The sequence below is a fragment of the Hippoglossus stenolepis genome, chromosome 13, assembly GCF_022539355.2.
Source record: "Hippoglossus stenolepis isolate QCI-W04-F060 chromosome 13, HSTE1.2, whole genome shotgun sequence".
NCBI lineage: Eukaryota > Metazoa > Chordata > Actinopteri > Pleuronectiformes > Pleuronectidae > Hippoglossus > Hippoglossus stenolepis.
In genome coordinates, this window is record NC_061495.1 from 12,292,215 (window position 1) to 12,317,790 (window position 25,576).

The 25,576-nt window shown below is 41.5% G+C and overlaps 1 protein-coding gene across 3 annotated transcripts; it reads right to left on the reverse strand.

The window, feature by feature from the left end:
- Positions 1–31: 31 nt before the first annotated feature.
- Positions 32–25,238, reverse strand: grb14 (growth factor receptor-bound protein 14). Of its 3 annotated transcripts, XM_035173984.1 has the most exons (15): positions 25,094–25,238; positions 22,107–22,322; positions 20,734–20,863; positions 8,761–8,917; positions 6,612–6,733; positions 6,402–6,476; positions 6,100–6,237; positions 4,762–4,872; positions 4,555–4,650; positions 4,167–4,229; positions 2,472–2,588; positions 2,066–2,135; positions 1,881–1,968; positions 1,464–1,557; positions 32–1,318 (listed from the first exon to the last, which is right to left on the reverse strand). In XM_035173984.1, exons 2-15 carry the CDS (start codon positions 22,292–22,294, stop codon positions 1,172–1,174), a joined length of 1,596 nt encoding a protein of 531 aa, XP_035029875.1. In that variant the 5' UTR covers positions 22,295–22,322; positions 25,094–25,238; the 3' UTR covers positions 32–1,171. The 3 variants fall into 3 exon arrangements, with proteins under 3 accessions (XP_035029875.1, XP_035029877.1, XP_035029876.1); XM_035173986.1 differs by lacking the exons at positions 20,734–20,863; positions 22,107–22,322; positions 25,094–25,238 and adding an exon at positions 12,826–13,466; XM_035173985.2 differs by lacking the exons at positions 20,734–20,863; positions 22,107–22,322; positions 25,094–25,238 and adding an exon at positions 9,235–10,404.
- Between the last annotated feature and the right edge of the window lie 338 nt (positions 25,239–25,576).

A 25,576-nucleotide genomic window follows, 5' to 3' on the forward strand; every position in this document is an offset into this window, starting at 1 on the left:
GTAAATGTGACAATAAATCAAACAACAATCATACATTACAAACAGACTGTGTCTTTTATATATGAACTATGCAGTCCATGACATTCATTGTTCAATGCACTGTTGTCAAAAAAAGAAAAGGAACAACAAGCACAACATGGTGATGTCGATCATGTCCGTGGCTTTTCAAAGACAAAACACAGTCTGACGCTGGATACCCACATCAGTGGTGTTAACATCACAGTACGACCTACCCAGGTTCTGCAATCTTAGTACCTGTATCTTTGGAAAATATAAAAGCTTAATTTCAATATACACTGAATCCGGATACGATCAAAAATCAGTCATACAGTAAAACTTCTGATTTTCATCTTGATGGCTTATGTCTAAAATTGGTGAAACATGTCACTCCACAGAGAGCTCACGACGGACTTCACGCAATAAACATTTCATTGAATCACATACGTTTAAAATCAAAAAGGTGAGGTTGTGTGCCGCCCCTCCGCCTGTACTTCACCTCTGTTTCTCGCTCGGCAGTCTCAGTCCTGCACACAGAGTGACTCTTCCTGAGATGTCGTCATTTTATCTCTCAAATAGAAAACAATCATTTTCTTACAAAAAAAATACCTGAATAATCAGAGTGATGCAATGACATGCAACGATAGCTTAGTTTTACTCAGATTTAACAAGGCGGAGGTGTTGTGGACTACAATTCCCAGCACAACATGGTCACATATAAACAATTCTTGTAGTCCTCTGTTGGGATTCAACCTTCATTAGCTTTGACAGACTATAACTGACCGGTATATCATTACAGTATACACACTGCAGTCGACATTATATTTTCCAGCTACACTATCTTTCATCGCTGGCATGATGTTGCTGCTTTACATTATGCAGGACGAGAAGTCCCCACACATGATGGAGACATTACAGGGCCGAAGAGTCATTATTACACAGACTATTATCAGATTCAGCTTTTTCTGCAAAAGGAAAACAAGACAGACCATGTACCAGAGTGTGACTGAAGAAAACAGTGGTTTCAGTTACCATGGCTGTTAAGATATTGATTGGACTGTATCTTTCTGTTTCAAGGCACAAGAGCGCTGGGAGTGTCTGTCCAGAAAGGCCCTGGAGTTTAAAAAAGGTGCACGCGGGCCCTCGGAGGGGGGGGGTCTCCTGGTTCCCTCGTTCACAGGGTGATCCGGGCACAGTGGTGCTTGAGCTTGCAGGGCAGCACGCCGCGGTTCAGCTGATAAAACTCCACCAACTGGATCAAGTCTGTGAATTGTGTGTGACCATCGTCCAGGCTGTAGAATAACTCGCCTTCATCGTCCACCTACATGCACATGTACACACACACAAGGGAAGCGCACGCAGGAGAAACGTGATGTGCAAGTTGAGGCTGAAATCTTTAGGTGATTTTTGGAAGATGAGTGAAATGCATCTTGTGACAGTATTTCCAAACAGTGGATTGTACTCACAGGTAAGATCTGAAAGTGTTTGACTTTCTGCATGTGGCACAGTGACAGTACAAACGTCTTGGGGTTGCTTTGGCTGTCCCTCAGAAGAAACACTCTGAAAACAAACAGAAGCCTTTACTGTTGTTCCAATTCCTTTTTACCTTTGTACAAAGACGTATCGCATCCACTTGCTGGAAAGAACTTGCTAAATGTTTCAACTAGATGCCTCAAAATCCTTGTACTTTCTCTCTGAACAATCCAAAAGTCTGGATGTGCCTGCACTTACCCGACAAACCAATAACAATGGCATCTGTATAACTTAAAACACAAGTATCTCCCAACGCCTAGAGCCAAAATAAATTAATAATAGCACAACCATGCGTGCAGGAGTCTGCATGACAATGAGTCAAGTGTACTGTTCATACTGTAGCTGCTTACCCATCCACCAGACCCTGTTGAGTGATCAGCCGCTGAGCCTCCTCCCTCGACAGTTTGCTGTGGAACCACGCCTGAGCCATGTGCAGCGCTGCAGCACACAGAGAGACAACACGTATGTTACAAATGTTCTGTGTCATACAGTGGGCATACAGAAAATCTGAATAGTAAAAATGTGTCGCACCGACCTATGCTGAACATTGAACTCAGTGATGTGGAGGGGCTCCCGTGACCGCTCAGACGGTGACAGCTTTTCCTCTGAGGCACAAACAAGTGACAGTCAAATTAAGTTTAGAAAATTGTAATTCATTCATTCAGTTTCTCTTCTCTTCTTATTCTTGTTGAAAAACATTATGCAAGTTTTATATAACTCTTGTTACACTGGACATTACTATATTTAATTAGCTTGTACATTTTAAGAACACATAACTTCATTAGAGGAATTTGATCCTCGATCCTTGTTCATTTTTTAAGCAACATTTAATTTAGACATGGCCAGTTATTGGTACATGTTTCCACTGGACGATGTAACAGTAATGTCATTATTGCAGAACAACACATCATCACTAACGCATCTGCCGAACCCTGACTTACCCTCCATGACAGACCTTCCGCTACAGCCACAGACATCGCCTCGGACGGGTTCTCGATGACGCGGCTCTTCTGGCCGGAAAAATCCATGGCCACCAGAGAGTTCTCAGAGATGCTTCTCTAAAAAAGATACAGTTCATATGGTGTTATTTTGGAATAACAGTCGTAAAAGAAATCTCACTTTTTGCTTTATTTTTCATGGAAAAGCTGGAAATACAGATACTGTGTTATTTTATTAACCCAGTGGATTGACTTCTTGTGGTATTGTGTTGCCATCTAGTGGCTCCATCATTTCTAGATGATTCCAGACAGAAAACCCCATGTAAGGAGGATTAGAGAGGCCGTGAGGGGAATGACACATGGACACATTTTACCCATTTAAGCTGCCATCAAGCGAGTGGCTCTAAACAGCTGCACACACTAAGGAAACTCTTCTTATCAGGATTAACGAGAAGCTTCACAGTCACCACATTCATTCCTCTAGCAGCTACAAAGCTCACAAGTGGCAAAAACAAAGTGAGCAGTGTTTACCTCGAGGACAGCAGTGTTCCAGTTACTCTTATCTACTCAAAGATACTTATCATCACTTATCAAAGTTTGACTTACAGTAACATCGTGTTTAAATATGGCTGTTATTTACTTTCCAGTGTGAACACATGAAGCTGTATTCTCATTTTGGCACCAACGGCCATGTAACCTACAGCAGATTCACCAGCCTGACCCGGCGTCTGGCAGATTCATGCACTCCTCGATCTTTTTCTATAATCTTCTTGGCGAAGGCTGCTGGACACACATGAACCTCTAACAGCGGAGGAGAGGTGATGAGTTGTTAAATCTGAGAGCAGCTGATCGTCGTGTATTTTTAGAAAGGAGAGGGTTCATGAACATGTCCAAAAGCCATAAATAGATTGTGTTCGCTGCCACAAAAATACTCCCAGATGAGTCTGAGGCTATTTTCTGGGACGAGAAACCTGCATTAGCACACTGAAGGTGCCTTATTTGTCCTACGCAATTATATCACCACAGTGCTACACTGCTACTGTATGTGTTGGCAAGTGTTAGCCCCAGCTGATTTTTTTTTTAAAACACATGTTCCATTCATGTTCCTTCGATGACCCTCAGGGTGAGATTCACACTTTATAATAACTGCTCGGCATGTATTATAACAGACTGCATATAAAGACGCACGACCTGACTGCTCTCAAAAGGTGTCTGGCTGCAGTATAGGTCCAAAAACCTGCCTCCTCCATGTTGGCAGATGTGACATGTAACAAAATATAAAGTAACGCCAGAATTATTTTTGTTCACATCACACTGTATGTTCAAATGCTCGTCTAAGTTTGGTTTGAATTAGCTATTTGATTGTATAGTAAAAATGACCGACTCGAGCGCTTATATCAGTGGGACCTTAAGACTCAACTCCATCTACTGATCGTTTCTGCGCGGACTCAAGATGGCGGCGTTCCTATAAAGGACATTTTGGCTTCACTTGGAAAATCAACAGGCCTCATACAGCTAACATGAACTGCAAAGTTGCAGGTTAATGCAGATTTGTCACTACGATCACCTGGTTTCACATTGTCATTTAATTCATTGTGAATGTGTAAGAATACTGATAAAAGCAGCTTTAAATATACATCTATTATTATTTCCACGAGAATCACAGGACAGTGAAATAATAATGTGAGCTTCACTTACCATCGGTGAGGCTTTTTGTTTCTGGTGTGGCTGAATGAAGTTTTGGTACAGCTGCATCCCATACTGAAATAGAAACATGACATTTAATTATAACTTTACAACACTTTCAGTCAACCTGTAGAAGAGTGATAAAATGGACAGATATAAGTATATCAGTCTGCTGTGCTTTACTGTATATTATTTATAGATGTGCAGGAGAGCGTCTCATGCTTTAACCTGTCTCCAGCAGACATCCAGACAACGAACAACATATCAAGAGAGGGGCTGCTAATCCTGCATCACTCAATATCTTTCCTTGACCTCCTCCAAAAGCTAAATCTGACTCTAGCATTGACTCGACATTCCTCCTCTCAGACATGGGCCTGGAGTTTGTGATGAGCAAGCCGACCTTTAACAAGCGCAGGGCCGTGATCCAGCAGGTCCTGGTCGGCTCATCATCCGCACAGAACAGCTTCAAGTCCCGCGCTGAGCTACACTTTGTGGACTGTAGAGAGGGAGAGACGTTACATTAAAAACTAGTGGAGCTCAACATGCTGGAAATCAATACTTCTGCTCCTCCAGTGCACTTTTACCATGTCCAGAAAAGTGATGGTACCTTGACGCAGAAGCCGTAATCTGTGGGCGCTCCGTGCAGTTTTTTGGCAGACAGGACGCTGTAGACGTCGCAGTCGCTGAAGTCGGCAATGAACTGGAGATGCCTTGGTTCCTGTACGACAAAGACACGACAACATACAATGTTAAATCATATATATATATATTTTTTTCCTATTTTTTGCAGAATGGATCAGGACAGAACCAATTTGGAGCGGATCCAGGAATCTTTTTTCATTTTCTTTAACATTGAGAGATGAGGAGTTTTTCAACATTTTCATTGATTGCTCAGATAATAACTCATGGAACTAATTAATTTAATTCATTCATTCATTTCATGAGGGGACTGTTGGACCTTGGTGGAGGTGTACAATGTACTGAGTGCCATTCTAGTTTGATTTTATAATTTAATAGAAAATTATTCTCATATAAAACTTTAACAGCAAACCGTGGATAAATACCTTTAGGAATTGAATTAATCCGTTGTTACAGTCTGATCTTTTTAGCTGATTTAGGACAGAGTAGGAGGTTAAGTTGCATAAATAACAATGCATATTATTCAATGAGTCTATTATCAGTGACTCAGGGTGCGGTTGAACTACAAATGTAATTAGAGAGATAAGGATAAATTTAGAAATATTGATTTGTGCTGTCCTGAGACATTATGAACAGTCACATTGTGCCAGAGATAAATTTCCGAGGCGGAAAAAAAAAAAAAGCACAAGGACTACCACTGTTCTGCTTTTCATGTGACACACTGTTCCCACTTCCTTATTTAAAGTAAAGCCCCAGCTGTGAGCGACTGTGCGGACTGACTTGCAATGTGTTCGACCGGGACCACAGATGAATGTAAACCTGCTCGAGCAAAAAGCGGGCACCGTACCAAAGCCTTCCTGTGCTCGACAAACAAAAGGTCCACTGTTGTAGGAAATGAAAGCAGTTGAGAAGTTTGCGTTGGCACGGCCGGTGCCTCGGTATGAGGTTCACTTGTCAGCAGCATTGAGAGCACCGTTTCTGCCTGGCTGCTGTGCCAGCTGACCTAAGGAAAATCAAGCTCAACCTGTTTCCCTGCCCTTTCACAACACAAGTGAGACATATATGAACCCACTGTGCAAAGGTACATTCATAGGATTCATTCATAGATTTAATCAGGCGTTTCTATTCTGCAAATGGTGCCGTGCATTTTTATTTTTCATAAAAAAGCAACAGAAATTAAAGTATTGACTGCAACAGAATGGTTTTAGTTGTGTGAAAAAAAAAATTCCCACTGGATTATAATTGCTTTTGATTTTCCGACAATGCAGAGACTACAACATCCTGTGGATGATTTTGTTTTACTGACCTTGGACGTTCCCTTACTGGAAAAATAAAGCCCCGACCTCCGCAGGACAAAAAAAAACTTCTTCCAAGATTTCCTGCTTATCTCTTTGGCATGAAGGTGCCCATGTATCTCTGGACAAGTGCTGGAGTTGAGGAAAGTCTGCGTTGGGTAGAGAAATATTTGTCATTACATGTGTAGGTGTGTGTGTGTGTAGTTGATTCTAGAGATAACACACACAACACATTTAGACAGAGGTTGAGAAACTCACAATTAGCTCACTCAAGGTCAAAGAGAGTTGACTGTTATTAGAGAGAACCTGATACCTGTATAAGCTGAGAGGGATCCACCATCCCATTGGTTTCACTGGATATGGAGACCATGTGATCCGGGAAAAACTCCTACCAATATGAAAGCACCCGAGTATTACAACAGCGCTGAAACTCCTCATATCACACCATGGTGGGAATACCTGTTGGATGATGTATCAAATGCAAAAGTACATGAATGAATCGCCATGCACACAAGTTACTCACCAGAGGTTTCCTGAAGAATTCATATTTAGCATAATTCTTCCTAAAACACAGCCGGCTGTCTGTGTCCAACCCCCAGCCTGACAGCACCTCCATAACAGACTCATGGTCTTCAATGGTTCTTTCTAGTAACACACGGAGAAAAGAGAGTAAAAATGCAGCTCGTGTGTTTCACTGCTCTGTGGAGACAACATGGAGACGCGATAGAATCAAACCAAAGTTAAAGATCACAGAGAAAAGCTATATCTGCATAAGATTCTCCTGCAGGAGCTATACTGCTCAACTTCGAGGAACAAAGTTTGATTATTAACTTTTTATGAGTGTGTAATCTAAAGCAGTAAAACATAAACTAATCATTTTCTAGCACTAAAACCGATCGTGGAATTATTGGGAGAGAAAAAAAAGGTTTGGTGTTCAGGCAGCCACGTAAAGCAAAGTTGAACTATGAGCAACATCAGGGCAAAGACGTCATCAGGCAAAGTGTTATTACCCACGATGGTGACAATAATAAACATGAAAATTGACATATACCCTTCTTTCAATTATTTAATTTAATTAGGATTTATAGATATACTCTTCGTAGGTTGTGCAAAAAGCAAACTATATTCTACATCCTATGTAGAAACTATCTACAATCCCTAAAATATTGTATTTTGACACAATCGAATGGTTGTTAAAGTATTATAATAGATCATGTGAATGTCTAGATTCAAGCTTTTCTGTGGAAAGCAGTGACATGCAGTCTCGACTAAAACACTGACGAGTGAAACAGGGCAGATGGATGAATTATGTAATGTGTGCAATAGTGTGAAAATGCAGCTGAGAAATCATTTATGCAGTCACACTGTCACCTTGCAGATCCGTTTTATCATTGACAAATTTGTGTGTTTTCAACTGTTGGCTCACTAAGAATTATATATGTGTTGCTTTTCATGCAGCACTATTAAATGCAAATTGAGGGGATGATGTAACATATACTGACATCACAGTGCATGTTACGTAAATCAGGTTAAAGCAAATCTTTTTGAAAATGTGCATCAATTCAACTGTTAATCTGCAGCAGCAGGTTGTGCAGCTTGGAAAATAACAGCAAAGCCCAGTCGACAGATACAATGAGAGAAAATCCATTCGTCTCAGTGTAGACAGTGATGTCTTTATACATGCACTGCACTACGTCCATGCTATTGCAATTCCAATAGAGTAATAACATTCTGCACCAGGAAGATGTATAATTGATGTCTCACACTGAAAAAGACACAATCCCACATCAGCTCCTCTCACATTTTACACCATGTGGTTTAGGATTCAACAGAACACACAGAGGACAGCGATTTATTCAGCTCTCATACATCTACAACACACCACCACTCAATCCTATCATCAAATCAAGCATCTCACCTAAAGCACTTCACATGATTAATACGAGTACATACAGTACACATGTAAAAACCAAAGAGGTAACGGTTTCATATATATTTCCAAAGAAAACTGCAATCTGAACTGGTTCGACTCACTATCTTGGATTTAAATTTTTTCCTCAGGGCCAGAAAACTATTTTAACTGCAGAAAAACATCTGAAATGTGAACGATGAATCAGAGGTGTAGAATCAGCCTTAACACAGATGACATTTTAATATAGCAAATCAATTCAAATATTGAAATGATGCATTCAAAGAATAGATTATTTTGCTTATGGTTCATTGCGAAAAAAAAAAGAAGAAGGATTAACACCGTCACTGACTGAAAAAACGAAATGACATCTAGAGAGGCCAAACAGTCCCATTATGAAACCACATTTAAATTCACTAGATGCAGTTTTTCAAATATTTTGTCATCATGAAATTTTATAAAACAAACAACACAATTGAATGTGTTCTTCCTTGATTCATACCAAGTTTCATGGTAATCTGTCCTGTTTGTGTGAAATCTTACAAATAATCCAACCAACAAACAATGGACAGGAGGAATATAACCTCCTCAGCAGAGGTAATGATATACACTTTATGTCAAGGAGTGGCTCTGATTGCAGTTTGCAGCCGGAACTTTAACTTAAACACATCTTGAGCATTTTGACATTTTATTTTTAACCAAACTGTCATTGAGATTTTTACATTCTCACATAAACAACATTTTTCAGAAAACAAACTCTTACCTATTCCCAGATGTGAGAGGTTTTCAAACAGGGTCCAGCTGTGGTCATCGATGCAGTGGTTCTTCAGGACGAACAGCTGGCATACGTCCCTGGCAGTGATGTCACTGGGAACTTCTACTGCTCTGCTGGTGTTATCTTCATTATAAACTTTGATTACCTGCAACAGCAGCATCGAATCAACAAAAGCATTCACTGGGAGCAGAAAACTTTCTACCTTGAACGAGCTGAAACTGCTTTTGGCTTGAAATAATGCAGTGACCAGTATTAAACATGAGGCAAAGTATCAGACACATTAATCAGTTTGACCTACATACAGCAGTTTTGGTTATTTTACAGTAACACAATATTCAGAAGATCGCAAGTAGAGAACAATGTGCAGAGACTGTTCCAGGATATAAAGACTTGAATAATCTTGCAACACCATTGACACATGAAACACTTAGTGCAACACAAATGAAGCCAAGTATAACTCACCGCCCCTGTGTTTGAAATCGAGCAGAGTTCCGAGGTTTTGCAAGCTCTGTAGCCTATACATGGCTGAGTACACAGCATCGCAAAGGAGAGCTTTTGTAAGAAACATAAAAACACGCATCAGACGGCACCGCGAGTGTCAGCTGGGAGGCAAAGAGTGTCTCCCGCTCTCCGTCTCTCTCTCTCTCTCACTCAGTGCTGCGGTGGAGCTGAAAGGAGGTAATTGGACAAAACGGCTTCTAAGCACAACGCTCTCCTGACTCCACGTATCTGTGTTGCTGGTGCTCCTCACCACCACGAGGAGTCAAGAAGCCAGAGATCAATCTGATCCTTCACTAGTGGGTGGAGACGGAGGGAGAGAGAGTCAGAGAAAGAGGGAGAGAGAGAGAGAGAGAGAGAGAGAGAGATGGGGGCAGAGAAAGTCACAAGGCTCCCACCCCCTTCCTCTCTACTCACATCCACACACCCATAGGAAGCAGGGTTCTCAGCATAAAGCCATGCAAGGGCCAAGAGCAGTAATAATGGTGCTGGTTAAATGTAATGCTAGTTTGGTCAACTTAGCCCAAAATTGGCCAGTGGCAGGGGTGGTGGTGTTGGTGGAGAGAATAGGAGATCAGAGCTTCTACAGGGCTGAGGACTGAGCCGTCCACAAATCATTTAAGGCAGCACCTCTCACTTGAAACCATTTAGTGTTCATCAGCCTGCATGGAGCCTTACACGAAAAATATCTTTGTTTGTCGATGTCCAACTGGTCATGACTGTATTTAGACTAGACCTCAGCTGAGTTGCTTTAAGGAAGTGGCTTCCAGAGAACTGGTTAAATCGCATCATTCAGGCATCACGTTTCTGGGTCAGTCATGTCACAGGGTGAAGAAAACTCAAGAGTGAGGCCATTACTTGGACACAGATGTCTGTAATCACTGAGTGATGTCAGTGACTGACTGACAAAGTGATAGTTACATCATTGGTTAGCCAAATGCCACATGACTGAGTGATGAAGTTACACTATATTGTTGAGTGTCTGGAGTTTCCCTATTGTCCGTCTCAAAATGAACTTACACCAACAGTTTCAATATTTGAGGTGTACTCATTGATTCACAAATGCAACTTATGCACTTATTACCACATCAATAAAAATATCCACCTTAAATACATCTTTTATACACACACACACACACACACACACACACACACACACACACACACACACACACACACACACACACACACACACACACACACACACACACACACACACACACACACACACACACACACAGTAATTACTCTAGTTCTACAGGTCAATTATTGTCATTGTTTTACACAGGATACTTGAAAATACAGAGTGGACAGTACTGTTAATCATTGTTTAAGAGTTTATAATGAATGGCCAGACAAGGCAGCAGGCTGCATGAACCACTGAGGTTTTTATCAGTGAACACAGAGGTGCATTCATCAGCAAGTAGCCCTGATCCAAATGTACACACGCTTTCACCTGAAAAGCATTCACGTCCGCCTACATCCTGTCAATCATGTTATGTTGCAACATGCAGACTAAAAAGAGAGCTGCAGAGTTTATTATTCCTCACCACAAAATAGAAAATTGGCATCAACTGCAACTTAGGTAATACTTGCATTCACCAGTGCTGATGAGTTAAGTTGATAAGACACAATCAGGAAGCAAATATGGGTGTGTATGGGCATCACCGTTTTCACTAGTCTCTGTTTCTGTCCATCCAGACAGAAACACACAGTCTTCAAACTGAAAAAGGGTCAACACGACTCAACAGCATTACCAAAAGTCTCCATTTCAGGTGCTCTACAACTCAGGAATAATGTCGACGACAAGCGTGAATGTGGAACAAGCAATGCATTTTAAAGCTAAAGCGTACGTGTTAGTGTGGACGTAGCCATATCGTGTAAAATGGCAGAACAAAAATCTTTGCCTCCTCCAACTCAAAGACTCTGAAACTGATTGGTGCTATAAGTCCGCGTCTGTGGCCAGAAACTTTTTGTGCTGGTGAAACCAACACTGAACTCAATCTCATCTGTGGGTGGTCCCAACGCTTAGTCTATATAACATCTACCCACCACTTCATCAGTTAGACTCAATGCACAACAAGCCACATTCAACACAATTTGATACCAATCTTTCCATCACAGAGGTGAGGCTTAAAGTAGCGGGCAGTGCAACAGAACATAAAGTTATGCGTTACAAATGGCTTTCAAGTGGCTTTTCAATGAAAAAAATAAAAAAAGTCAGTAAATCCAGACAGGGATTATGCAGGACTATATATAGCTTTGTTGAATAAAAAACCTCCTCTATTAGACCTCGTTATCTCAAGGGCAGGACAGAGTGAGCCATGTTGCCAATTAGACTACTATGGTTTAACCTTGAACTGCACTCTCACAGCTGCAGCTCTATCACTGGGTGGTGGCGAGGGGGTTGCCGCCAGACTCGCCCATCTACAGAAAACCAGTGACTAATGTCCTCCCTGCTCCTCATGGTTGAAACTCTGGAAAAACTCACAGTCTCACCTCCCTAGAGATCTTTGCCATTAGTGACCTGATGCATTATGCACCCAGCCAGCTGCACAATCTATAGCCTCACTGGTTGGTTACACTTAACTTCTAAACATTATCTTAGTTGTTAACTGAGGGCCATTTTAAAAATACAAATAGCAGGAATACCATTTGTTACTTAGATCTTTTACCATCAGATCAATAAGAGCAAATGTTTTGAGTCAAAATAATACTTTGTGAGTTCACTGATAGAAGCAATTTCTCCAAAGCCCCCAATCAAAAACCTGATCCACTAGACCCAACTGAATACTGATTGGCCCCTGAAGTGCTTCTGTCCGGTCAGTTTATTTTTTTAGTTAAATAAATGTGTCACTTACTAACAATACTTACAATAAATATGGCAATTTGCTTTTTTGAAGAACACAAGAACAATACAAAAAATATATTAAATGATGTAAGCCTTTGCTCAAAGCTATAGAGCTAACAGTAAACAAGGAGAGACTTAAATATGCAACCTACTGGATCAGGAATTGTGCACGTTCGTTGGACATATAATTGGCCCCCCTTTAAGGCCCCTGATCTAGAAAAATCCTAGATCCGCCACTGACATAATCCTAAATTTAACCTCATCAATTTATTTCAAATTGCACTTGCTATGATGACTGATGATGGGTTGACATCACAGTAACATCACTGAATGTTGCCTTAGGCGATTGTAGACAGACCCATTTTACCTTATATAGCATAGAACTTTATATACCACCTTGTAAATAGATTCCATTACCATGAAGGTGTGGGGTTTGCATATGGTTTGTAAAAATATACAAACCATATGCAAAAAAGGCGAACACGTAGTTATTAGCCTTTTAAATGTCATCTGGAATCTTTACCAAAGATTAATTCAAACAAGGTTTTGAATTAATGCGCTAACATTTCTCAATAACCCAAAGTAAATAAGTTAAACAGGAACAGGGAACAACAGGACGTGAACATGAATATAGCGTTATCTGAAAAAACACAGTGAAAGAGAAAGATAGGAAGTACTGAGGAAATTCATGTTAAGTTTCCTACCCGCTTCTGCAGACAAAGTGGTGTGATGGCCGGCAAGGTAACTCTTCTTGCATGGAAATTCATGCTTCTGTCTTAGATGCACAAATAACTATGTGAAAAATATCCACACATTGCTGGGAATAATGATTATGTATGAATTCTAAATCTAATGAGAATAGAGTGTTGTTTCTGTAGCGTAACTCTATGGGATACCAGTTGCAGTAAGATCTGTCACAATGAAAGTGTGAGAGAAAAAGTCATGTTGCCTCCCCACAACACAAACTCCTCCTTCGTCCTTGGAAACGTGAAAGCTTCTTTCCTTTTCTCTCCTTTTAGAAAGGCAGTTCCAAAACACAAAACTGAAAATGGGGGGAAAAAAAACTTTTCTCATGGTGAACAGAGTTGAAATATACAGTACAAGGCCGGAGAAAGTACCTGGAATCAAAGTAACAAATTCTGCAGAGTGATAATATCACAATCACACCATATGAGCTGATTTCCCAGAAAGTGCATGTGTCAGATAGGTTTTGCTGACTTTGTAGCCCACATGGCTATTTTTAGTCTCTGACATATTATACATTTCATTTGGACCAACATCAGACCTACTTATATTTACTTAAAAGGGGACATAGCATGCCCATTTTACCACAAGTTGATATGGTTCCTTGGGGTCTTAATGAAATGTCTGTAACATACTTTGGTCAAAATACCACAAGGATCATTTAAAACAGCACCCTTTTTACCCTGTATAAAACAGCCCTCCACAGAGCGACCTGTTTTGACTGCCTGTTCCTTTAAATGCTAATGAGCCAGCTCCCCCCTCCCCCCTCTCCCCCCATGATTTTAAACGATATAAATTACATATTTTATATGATATAAATTATCAAATATGCATCCCATACTTTGTATTCCCCTTTGTTGTCCTGGAGTTTTAATTTTCCCAATCACATAATTAAATGTCCCCCTCTGCCCATCCACTACAAGCACACAAGCAGACAGACAGAGAGAGAAAGAGAGGTGGGGGGCTATGAAGACCATCATTTACCCCGAACCCCGACATTCAACGGGTACAACAACAAGCGGAGAAAGCAGAATCGCGGGCTGACCTTATATATACAGTCTATGGGGCTGACCAGCGGAGAAATGCTCGTCCCGTGTGAACAGCCAGGCGGCTGCATGAGAACGGGCGCTGCCTCCCGCTGCGCACTTCCGTCCGTGTACCCCGGCGTAACTACTGTAAGCCGGGGAACTACTGTAAGCCGGGGAACTACTGTAACCCAGCGGAACTACTGTAACCCGGGGGAACTACTGTAACCCGCGTACAGTAGAGCTGAACACTGCGGAAGTCTTCCACACAGCTGGCAGTGTGGAAGACCGCTGCGGAAGCAGCGCCGCCTCTCCAGCGGCAGCCGCCTGGCTGTTCACACGGGACGAGCATTTCTCCGCGCTGGTCAGCCCCATAGACTGTACATATAAGGTCAGCCCGCGATTCTGCTTTCTCCGCTTGTTGTTGTACCCGTTGAATGTCGGGGTTCGGGGTTACAGTAGCGCTGAACACTGCGGAAGTCTTCCACACTGCTGGCTGTGTAGCGCTGACACAAATTCCAGCTCACGCACGGAGAGCGAGGGTCGCTCCCGAGCAGCTGCTGCAGCCTCCCAGTCCCAACGATCCACACAAATGCCACATGTGAGTGAATCGCGGGCTGACCAGCGGAGAAATGCTCGTCCCGTGTGAACAGCCCGGCTGCGTGCTTGGGAACGGCGCTGCGCTGCCTCGCAGCCTCCGGTGTAAACCCGGAAGTAACGAGTGTGGGGGGACGGGACGGGACGGGGGTGGGCCAAGACCATGTAGGAGACTTCCAGTGTATTGTTACGACACAATACCCAGGAAGCGCAATCGAGTCGCTCAAGCATGACGTTTCTGACTTAGAGGAACTATAACAAAACGCGCGAGTGTTTTTTCCCAGAGTTTTTGGGTTGGTAGACATGCCAGATACCCACATTAACCTGTAGAAGCACTAACAAAGTGGAATTTGCATGCTATGTCCCCTTTAAAGTCTTATTTCCTATAACTATCTAAATATGCATTATAATTTGTATTAGTATTATTACCACCGTAGTTGACGCTTCGCTTTCATAAATAAAGACACCTTAAAAGACAGAGAGACGAGAGAGAGACGAGAGAGATGGACCTTCAGACGAGCCCTTACTCCCACAGCCACAATTCACAGCTCCCACAGCCCCTGTTTTACTGTAAGACTATACAAGGCAACCATGAGTCTGCCATCTTTACAATACAGGCCTCAGTAGTGGCAGAGATCAATGTAAAACCTTTAAAAGGATGACAGGTATATTTTAGGCTAAATATACGTTTGAACAGTTTGCCTCTATTTTAATATTCTGCAATTATTCTAAGTTTCCACTGGTACTATATTTAGGAGTCACAACTTACAATATTCAAGAAACCAGGAGCAGACAGACAGACTCAACTAGACAGATGATTATTGAAGTATTAGAATGACCAACCACAGTGTAGTGCCCATTAAGTAAAAGGTAAACGGTCTGTATTTATATTGAGTTTTTCTAGTCTTGATACCACTCAAAGCGATTCACAGTACAGTTCTGCCATTCACCTCTTCACACACATTCATATAGTGCATCTATGTGCAGTGCTCACTATCACACATTACTCACACGCTGCCGGCACAGGCGTCAGGAGCAATTTGGGGTTCAGTGTCTTGCCTAAGGGAACTTTGGCATGCGAAACTGAGGAGCAGGGGATCGAACTGCCGACTTTCTGGTTACCTCCTGAGCCACAGCTGCCTCTGTTCAAAACGTGTCTGTTGATAGTCTGTGATGTCGCCTTTTCCTTAAAGTCAGTGATGACTTCACAATTGTGATTTTGAAAAACAAAAACTTTTAAAGCTAGTGGGAAAAAGCCCACACGTTTAAAAAGATACATTTCTTTTTCGCTTCCGCCAATGGAGAAATACATGTTGTATTTAACTTCGCTGCCCTGACTGTGGAAGCCTGATACCAGTCATTGTCCTCTCTTTCAGATTGTGAGAACAGACAGGGAAAGATGAACCTCCCACAACAGCATTGGTGTTTATCTTTGAAACGCAGCACAGTGACTTGTGAGAGCACAGACAAACAGACGCTGCTAGTTATCACGCCGCTAAAATGAATTGGAATTAATGGAGCCAGGATGATAACAGAGTCTCCACAGCTCCCATAATAAAGCCAGCTCCAGACACACTGTCCTTGAGCACAGTTGATTCAATCAAAATCCCTTTTGCAGGGTTTGTCAAAGTAACAAGACAGTAAAACTAAGGTGCAGCGGGGCAAATATGCAGGTATACAGGGTACGTCCTGTGACGCCCAGGGATTTACAGTATATTTAGTTAAAAAACAGCAAGACATCAGTATGCATCTTGCAAAGCCAGTCGTGTTATAATCCTATCTGCAGAGGATCTTTTTTTTCCTTGAATTTGGCCAATAATGCAAAGCCTCTGCCAAAGACGCTGGAAGAAGAATACACTGCAGGAACTGAAGAACGTTCCTTTTCTTCGTCATTCCATAACCCGTGAGCTTCATGGAGGGGTATTAAGAGAATGACTATAAATAAAACAATAGAAGCTATTGTGTACATGCAACCAACAGAAAGCAAATACAGCAAAGCACTAAGCAGAACTTTAATAAAAGAAAAACAGAGTTGCTGTAGAGGGAGAATCATCTACAAATCTAGACAAAGAGACATGTAATCTTAGTTGATTGCATTACAATGGTGGCATCAGCACTTACACTTACACCACTGTTACCTCAACAGGTGCAGCATTTCAGCCTTGAAGCACTGAAAATGTAGCAGAGAGAATTAAATGGTGAAGAGAAGTTAGGAGCATGAAAGTCCGTCAAGGCCCAACATTCAGTAAATCTGCACCACATTGCTCATAGATATCAGTTACCTAATGGCCTTAACTAACCTTTTCATCTAGATCCATTAATAATTGAGATATAATTCCCAATCTCGCAGTGTTATGGGAAAACATTTTTTTTTAATTAATGAATACGTTCTAATGGGTTCTGCACCAAGTTTCGTTGAAATCCCTCAAATAGTTTTTGTGTAATGCTGCAAACTAACAAACAAAAAAACAAATGCCAATAAAGCCTAAGCTCCTTTGTGGAGGTAATAATCATGTAAAGATGCTCACAATTGTACTCATGCACAGTATTGGAGTAAATGCACTTGTTGCTTTCCACCGTTGCTATAATCGCTGCGATCTTGGTCATGACTAGTGCCACAAAAATTAAAAACTAGTCAAAGGGTGGAGCTAGAAATGAGTTGACAGTATCCAGATTAATGCACTACCTCACTGAATGTGGACTTAAAAACCTATTTGTCCAATTTGTTAGTTCTGTACTTGAGGTGTTCAGTGCTATATACACACACAGTTAGGACAACCTTCAGAGAGAAATTGACAAAATTCAAGTGCATTCACAAAACTGTGTGGTCCTGATAAGATCATAAAAGATTGCGAACACACCATATTTATCTGTGCTGTGTGTTTGTGTTTCACAGATGGAGAGAGAGATACTACTTGTGTTTGACACGGTAAAATAAACACACATGCTGTCACTGACCAAGTCACATCACTCAACTCTCATCATTTAATCCCTGGTTGTTCCTATTTACACAAGACCAGCATCTGCAGCTGTCGTTCAACAGGCGACAGTTAAGCCTTACAATAATCCCACACTTTGTATATTTGCTAAACATAGTTGAACTTTGGCCGTTTGGTAAAAATGCAAACGTTAACATTGATGGTCATCACAATAAAGCAGAGGACAGAGGTCAAAGAATTAAAAACTTTTAAATCGTCTTACAAGTAAAGGACTCCCAATGGCCCACAATGCACATCTGGCAAGACTGTCAGTCTAAAGGGGGTCAAGGAGACAAACCCCTTAAAGGCTCAGTGTGTACGATTTAGTGACATCTAGTGGTGAAGTTGCATGTAGCAGCTGAATACCCTCCCCTTCCAAACATGAAAGAGAACTTGTGGTAGCCTTCAGTTGTCATAAAAACTAAAAAAGGTGTTACTAAACTAAAAAAATATGGCGGCCTTCGTAGAGAGGACCCGCTCTCGATGTAAATATAAAATCCTGATTCGAGGGTAAAGAAAACAACAATTTGTACAAGTTACAAGAAACACACTAGTGAAAACATCACTAGGATTATTTAATGTTCAATGTTTCTGCCAATAGATCAATTTCACAAAAATCTTACACACTGGACCTTTAAGAAATAAAGGGGCATCATGTGCATCTAAGAGCAGATGACTTACTATATATAACCCTCACTGTTAGGCCCGAGGAATGAAAGCTATGTGACTCCTCTGATTCTCACTACTGCATACACACAACCACTCAAATCAGTGTGCTCACCGTGGGATGAAAAAACAATAAAATCTAATTATTTTAAATGTGAGAATTTAAAAAAAGATGGCTGCCGACTTTTTCTGGATAAGGTGGTTTTAACAGCCCTCACTAATGATTGATTTGAGTTTGTAAAACGCGAACTATTCCTGAGCTTGGTTCTGTTTTGTCAGTGAGCAGCTTTCTAACAAATGATTTATATGTGTTAAGTGTGACCCTGAGGACTGTGTAACATCTGCTGTAGACAGGAGGCTACGAACATGGACATGATGCATGTTGCATCTGAAATAACATCTCTGAGGGGGCAGGCATTTCCTCTGAGTCACACAGCTGAACTGAGCACTCAACGCCGTCTGTCTGTGCGCTTCTGGTTTCTGGTAAGAGTCCAACCATGACTGCCCAATATATTCCTGGAAAGTGGAAGCAGAGCCAGCTACTTGGACTTAACAATATTAACCTGGAACTGTCTGCACAATGAAAATCTGGTTGCACAAAAGCACCATCATTTCATGCTGACGTTTTTTTGTATATGTATGTATGTATGTATGTATGTATGTCTGTGTGTGTGTGTGTGGGTGTGTATGTGTGTGTGTGTGTGTGTGTCTGCGGTGACTCGTTGCTTAGCCGATGGACTGAGGAGCTGAAACCTCAACATTGCCAGTGGACACTTTTCCTGAGGTCAAACTCAAGAGAGTGCAGGAGGATTTAATTTCAAAGTAACCTCTCAAGTCACAGTTGTATGTCTGAAACAGCTGAGGTAGTACACACACACACACACACACTGATTTATTCACCATGTAAACTGATCTGTCTCAAAAATCCAGTTGTCTTAACCTACTGTACACTTTCATGTAGAGTTCACCTGACTACACAGTGACTTCATGTGCATTTCTATATGTTTTTCTGTACTCTACTTGCTGAAGAAGAAATGCCAAATTTGTTTAAATCCTCGACCGGTCTCGAGGAATTTGTAACAATTTTCTGATGTGAAATGTTGAGTGAGGAGATGATAGGAAGACAAATGCCAATTTGATCACATTCTTGAGCGAATCACAAGCACTTACTGTTACAATGGTAAAAAAAAAACGCAAAACGCAAATCTCTGTATGTATTTTCAATGTCATCCTGAAAGCAACACATGAAAAGTGGTCGAATACGGCTGATGGCCGTATAAATGCCGAGCTCTGTAACTTCCAGCTTTCCCATGAGTCATTGCTTTGAGTGGCCCCCTGCTGCTACACATGCACACATGAAGATGCATACCGCAAAGACACTGAAAACCCTAAGATCAGCTGCAGCACACATTAAAGGGATTCACATCCAGGAAATATCTGGTGGTTGACAAACCAGACTAATTTAACAGCCCAGGAAAATGTAACCACAATTGCTGGTTTTTCCAACACAATGAATGTGCGCTCTTTTTTAGATTTTGACAATGAAGTCTGTATAAATGTACAAATCAAATACAGATCAGTTAAGTTCAATTATTTTTTGTTGCGCATAATAAACAGATTTTCTCCTCATGTCTACCAAAAAGGGTCAAGCAACATTACTTTTTTTGTTTATGAATAAGCATCTTAGTGAAGAAGTGTGGGTGAGGCAGTATTTTCATCTGACAAAATCAACTGTCGCTGGCCTTTTAAGGAACTAAGAAGCCTTTTAACAGCTCAAAAAGAAATCAAAGAGCCATTGTTTCCAAAGTTACCATAAAGTCAATAGTAAGTGATAAACCTGCCCATGTTACTGTCAACTGCTTTTGTGCTGTGCGAGATTAGAAAGCTTGTCAGGCATAGCAACAGTCACTGAGAGGGGCGGGGCTTAGTGAACGGTCAATTGGTGACTGAATTTTTTATTATTCATTCAACTAGTAAGTAAGCGAACCTGCCAGAAGTGGCTCAACGACGAGATTGGGTTGAAACCTTTTCCCGCACCAGCAGGTACTTCCCCACATTCAGTGCAGGACAAATCGCACACCCTGTTCTAAAACAAACGCACAAGAGTGGCTGTCGGGCGCCAGGCCAGGTATTTCCTGGGTAAACCATAAAAGTTATAATCACATTTCAAATGCAACATCGTATCACACTTATGTGTTGCCTGAGTTTGTATGTTGTTTAGAGGCCACTGTACAGTACGCAAGTAAGAATCTGGGATCTCAAAAGCAAAAACATTGTGTGTGTAGATTTTGCTGACACAGCATTTGTATATGCCCACTGTCACTAATTTCCATACTCACATAACTGGTTCCACCATCCACATGCCATGAAATTTCAGACGAATCACAAGCAAAACATCGTGTAACTATGCATCTAATTACAGTTAAATGCTGCATCGCCTGCAGTTGTTTTTCTGGCACTTGTTGCAATTTAAGTTTGCATAACTTTGCTGCCTGTGGTAACATATGGAAGACGTTACAACAGAGGCCTTGTTTTTTTTTTTTAAGACAATATCCCTCTTTGTGTCGCATGCACCCTCAAGTACTGTAAGTGGAACACTCACCTGAGTTGCACTGTTTTTGGTCCACGGCAACAAACATTCAGAGACAAAGTGGGGGAGGGTGGAGGGGATAAGCTCAGGAAAAGGGTTTGGAACAGGAGAAGAGAACGACTCCTCTCCCTCTTTATTGCTCCTGAAGGACAAAAAAAAAAACACAAGACACAGTGAGGGAAAGAATCGGATGTTGCATAAAACGGGACAAGCATTGTTTCGGTCTTGATTTCAAACTCAACTTCAAAAGCAAGTATGTCTTTGCCTTTGCCTGAATCAGTCTCTACACTGTGACATCGCAACCACGCATTAGACTTAATGCTGGAGTGGTTACAACATATTGCTGGACGCTCCGCTGCTTGTGTCCCATGCACAGGAATGAGGAGTGTAAATGGAGCAGGTCATAAACAAACTGACGGATCTGACAGAAACACACTGTCCGTTCAGACCCTCCTGTGCTCTCAACTAACAGACGACACACCCCACGCATTCACCAACAGACTCTTGATAAGAAGATAATGCACATGTGAACCGCCCCCCGATATCACCACTATTAAATACAACAGCTGCAAACAGACCCAGACAGCGCTTGGGCTGCTGGCTGGTGGGAAGAGAAATATACTACAATCCTCACATCTAATAATCAATAGGTAAAGGAATTTTCTAAACTTAATAACCTCTTTAGCATGTCGTTGCAATCTAACCATTTTTAGGGGCGGCTGCCGCTCAGGGGGGTTAGAGCGGTGGTCCTCTAACCCGATAACTGGGATTCGATCCCAGTCTCCCTCTTTCCGCATGCCGAAGTGTCCTTGAGCAAGACACTGAACCCCAACTATCCCCCTTCTCATAGAGAAAGTGCTGCACATGGATGCACTGTATGAATGGGGGAATGTACAACTGTAAGGCGCTTTGAGTGGTCATCAGTTCTAGAAAAGAGCTATATACTGTACATACAGACCATTTAAATCAGTCAGACAAAACACATGATAAACAACGAAATATGTGCATACGAGTCAGGGCCTCAGTCTCTGAAAGGTGCTGTTCTCTTTACTGCTCTGAACAAACAGCAGTTACTGAGTTACTGATTATCTCCCACAAACTAACAGGTGCTTGATTCGATTCCAGCTCTCTAACTGCACTGTTGAAATAATACATTACACTTTCATTGACAGCTGGTCCGGCCAATTATGTTTACAGGTACAAAGTCTACGCCGCAGCTTTTAAATAGACCTCTGTGTCTCGCCGCTGCTAACACAAAGAGTGCACTATTCTTCTGCAGAGCAGTGTAGAGGAGGAAATGAATTACATAATTTTTTAATCTTGTAAAACAGACTGGCTTCATTCATGGCAAGTTTGAAAGAAAAAGAAAAAAAAAAGAGCCGTACCTGTTCCCCTTGCACGGCGTAATCCCGGTCTCCTGGGCATTTGGTGTCAGTAAAGGAGCTCGCAGAGGGATGAGGGCTGGGCTGGGGAAACCACTCACATTACCCCTGCCACTCTGAAAAATCTCTGCTTTCTCTCCGAGACCTCTGGAAGTGTGTATTTCGTCCAGCGTGTTATTCATATCACTCATGTGGGTTCAGCTAAATCCAAGGCATCATCTGAGGCAGAGAGGAGAGGCAGGCTGTTGGACTGTGTGTGTGCAGAGAGCTTAGTTAGAGCAAGCAGGCTGGCGGGGCTCCTCTGCTCACAGCTCAGCAGTGTACACACACACACACGCGCGGACGCGCACGCACGAACGCACACACACTGTTTCTCCGGCTCATCTGCTGCCCATGAGGGTGGCCCAGTGGGGCAAACCGATCCCTCCTTCCCAAACATGATCCACCACAATAAAGATATTTTTAACACACTGACTCCTACAACAGTCATCCTTGCTCTGACCTAGTAGTGTATAAATAATCATCTAATTTGCTCAGGCTTATTTAGTCTTTAATATTGTTGTTGCTTCAATCTTTTTTTATTTATACTTGCCTTTGCAACCTGGAGGGCAGGGATTGCACACAACACAAAAGGGGGAGTCTCTCTAGCACAGTACTGAGTGCGGGACGTCTGCCAGTACCATAAAACCAACTGTTCTTTTGTCATGGACTTCGCACAGGGATCCAAATTCCACTTTAAACTTAGTAAACTGTAGAGGGCATGTAGTTGTGCAGACAGAGTAGCCAGGCCAGCAAATTGGCTGTGTTGTGGGCTGTGTCATTCAGTGACAGGCTCCATGTGGGGGGATGGTTGGGGATGATAACATCTCTCCGAGAGGTAATGTGTAACAGAGTCTGACAGGCTACTGGAGATACAGACTAACAGGCAACATAGGCTTGGAGCAATAACCCACTACATTAACAGAAGATAATCAGATTACTTTGGCAAGATGCGAGAGGCTGGGGCGTTTTAAAACGTATGAAAGGTGCATGGAACAGGCAAATCTCTTGCTTAGAGACGGAGGTTGATCTGTACACACACTTTAAATCCATACCACACTTACAGGAGAAACAACAGGTCATCAAAAAAAAAAATCGGAGTTTCGCTGTGCCAGTGTTACATTATGTTTAAGAGGGAAAACAAGCAGTGTTAACTTTAGTTCCTTGACTTTGGAGAGGAGCGAGCAGGAGGAGATCGGTGAAGACAAATGATTCAGCCGAGGTCCGACAGTGGATTGACACAGGGACAAGAAACGCCGGGCTGCATGAGAGGGCCAGGAATAACTCCCAGCCTGGAACACATTCTTTTGGTATCAGTCAATGCAAATGCTAATTACATTGATGTAAGATGAAGGCCAACTCTATTTCAGGGAGTTATTAACAGTGTCTCACATTACTGTAAGGTACGGTCCTAGTTTTATTTATTTTCTTACTGTGATGGACTGTCGTGAATTCAGCAGTATGAGCCGCTCTTTCTTCGCATTTTAACAACCTAACCAAAAGATGGCTTCACCGCCTGCTCCCTGCAGAAGCCGAAATCCAAATCTGTTTTCACCGTCCTGTTATGTTAAATAAAAGATCTCGACAAGAATCAGGCATATTTAAGGGACTGATATTAATGAGAGACTGTTGGGCCTTGGTGGAGGTCTGCGATCTACCAAGTGCCGTTCTAGTTTGATAAAGAAATTACTTGAAAAGTTACCGATTATCAAAATAATTGCAGATTATTACTTTGTGGTTGACCGACTGATTGACAAGTTATATTTAGCGTGGGCTGTTCACTTTGACATCAGCTCAAAGCTTACAAAACATATTCTTGCTGTGAGAACTGGGAAAATCGGTCTTTCATGCTTAAGAACATCAGAAGTTTAAGTCAAACTACAGCTCATCTGCCCAGTTCAATGTGATGCACATCGAGTTTACAACAATTGTTTACTGGGTCAAATTATGCGATTGTACAGGATGAGGCAAAGAAGTTGGTAAACTCTCACACAGCAGCAGCCTCTTTAGAAAATCTAAACTAACCCATTCATAATGTCAGACAGTAGGTATATCAGAGCTTGGCATTATGGACAAAAATTATATCAAGATAAAAATGTTGATATAATTGATATCAGTCGATATCAAGAATTATCACGATAAATGTCAGGGTGTTATTTCTTTAAGTTTAAAGTTTGCTCCCTGCTCCTGAGAGAAGGTCGTGGTTTTAAACTTCTGAATGAGCAGAGAATAACTAAAACTGAGGTTGACCAATAATGCGCCATCTTCAATATGGAAATATATTGAACTTTAGTTATATTGCTCTTGATTAAGATTATAAATAACTATTAATAGATTTATTGCCCAGCCCTGTGGAATATGATGCAATAGGACACTCGACACTTTAATGCCATTTCATCCACGTTTATCCCACTTTGTATCATAACTACATGAGACAAACGATGCAGTAACATTATCTCCTTTGCTATAATTTGAACATTTTAATTGTGTTTTACTATAGAAACCGTCAATGTGGAATTCATCAGGCTTGATTTAATGTTTTAGCTGAAACATGGAACTGTCATAGGAGAGGACAGAAAACAGGAAACATCCTCCACATGTTGTGAAGGTGAAACGTGGAGGATCCCAACCTTTAGGTGTTTGTTTTTTTATCTTTCTATCTCTACAAACTGTTTCTTTACTGTCCAACTGTTGATGAGACGACTGGAAGACATCACCGACCTGCTCCTCACGGTACAGATCGTGACAGGCGAACCACAAGTTAAAACAACACACACGATGGTAAAGTGGCCTAAAGACACAAATACAATACAGATACAGGAACTAACAAAAGTGAGTGCGTCACACGCCCACTTCCTGTCCCCACTGACCCAGCCGGAACCGACTCGTTAACACTGTTTAAATTAATAAAACACGACATGATGTTTTAAATGCAGCTGTTTTTTTTTTACCTGGAGCCTCCTGAAGCTTCGTCTCCTCCTCTGACTCCTCTGACTCCTCATGTCGCAGCTGCAGAGGAAACTCTCCCTGTGTGTGCACGTGCTGCAGGAGCGCTCCTCTCACCTGCCCTACGTCATCACGTCTCAGCAGCTGTGACGTCACTCACTTTCATTAACATTAACACACGTTTAAAAAGCTTACGTCAAATAATTCAATGTGTTTTCCGAGAGTCACATTCTGCAGCTAAGTTTAAATGGAAGTATTGAACATAAATGTTGAATGAAAACATTACATGTTGATTATAAATGTTAAACAATGATCTGAAAAAATATATAAATGTTATTAACCGTAAATGTTAGATAAATCGTATGTCCACATGTTAAATACATCTCGAAATATAAATGTTAAGGGTTATTAAATGTAAATGTTAAATATACAGTATATATAAATCTTGAGTGAATACAATATTCATCTTAAAATATAAATGTTAAATA

Bases quoted from the DNA above. Each gene is read 5' to 3' on its own strand.
- grb14 (XM_035173984.1), bottom strand. From the start codon at position 22,294: ATGAGTGATATGAATAACACGCTGGACGAAATACACACTTCCAGAGGT. The intron at 6,477-6,611 runs GTGAGTAACTTG...TCATATTGGTAG, and splicing joins AATTCTTCAGGAAACCTCTG to GAGTTTTTCCCGGATCACAT. The intron at 2,589-4,166 runs GTAAGTGAAGCT...TATCTTTTTTAG, and splicing joins AACAAAAAGCCTCACCGATG to AGAAGCATCTCTGAGAACTC.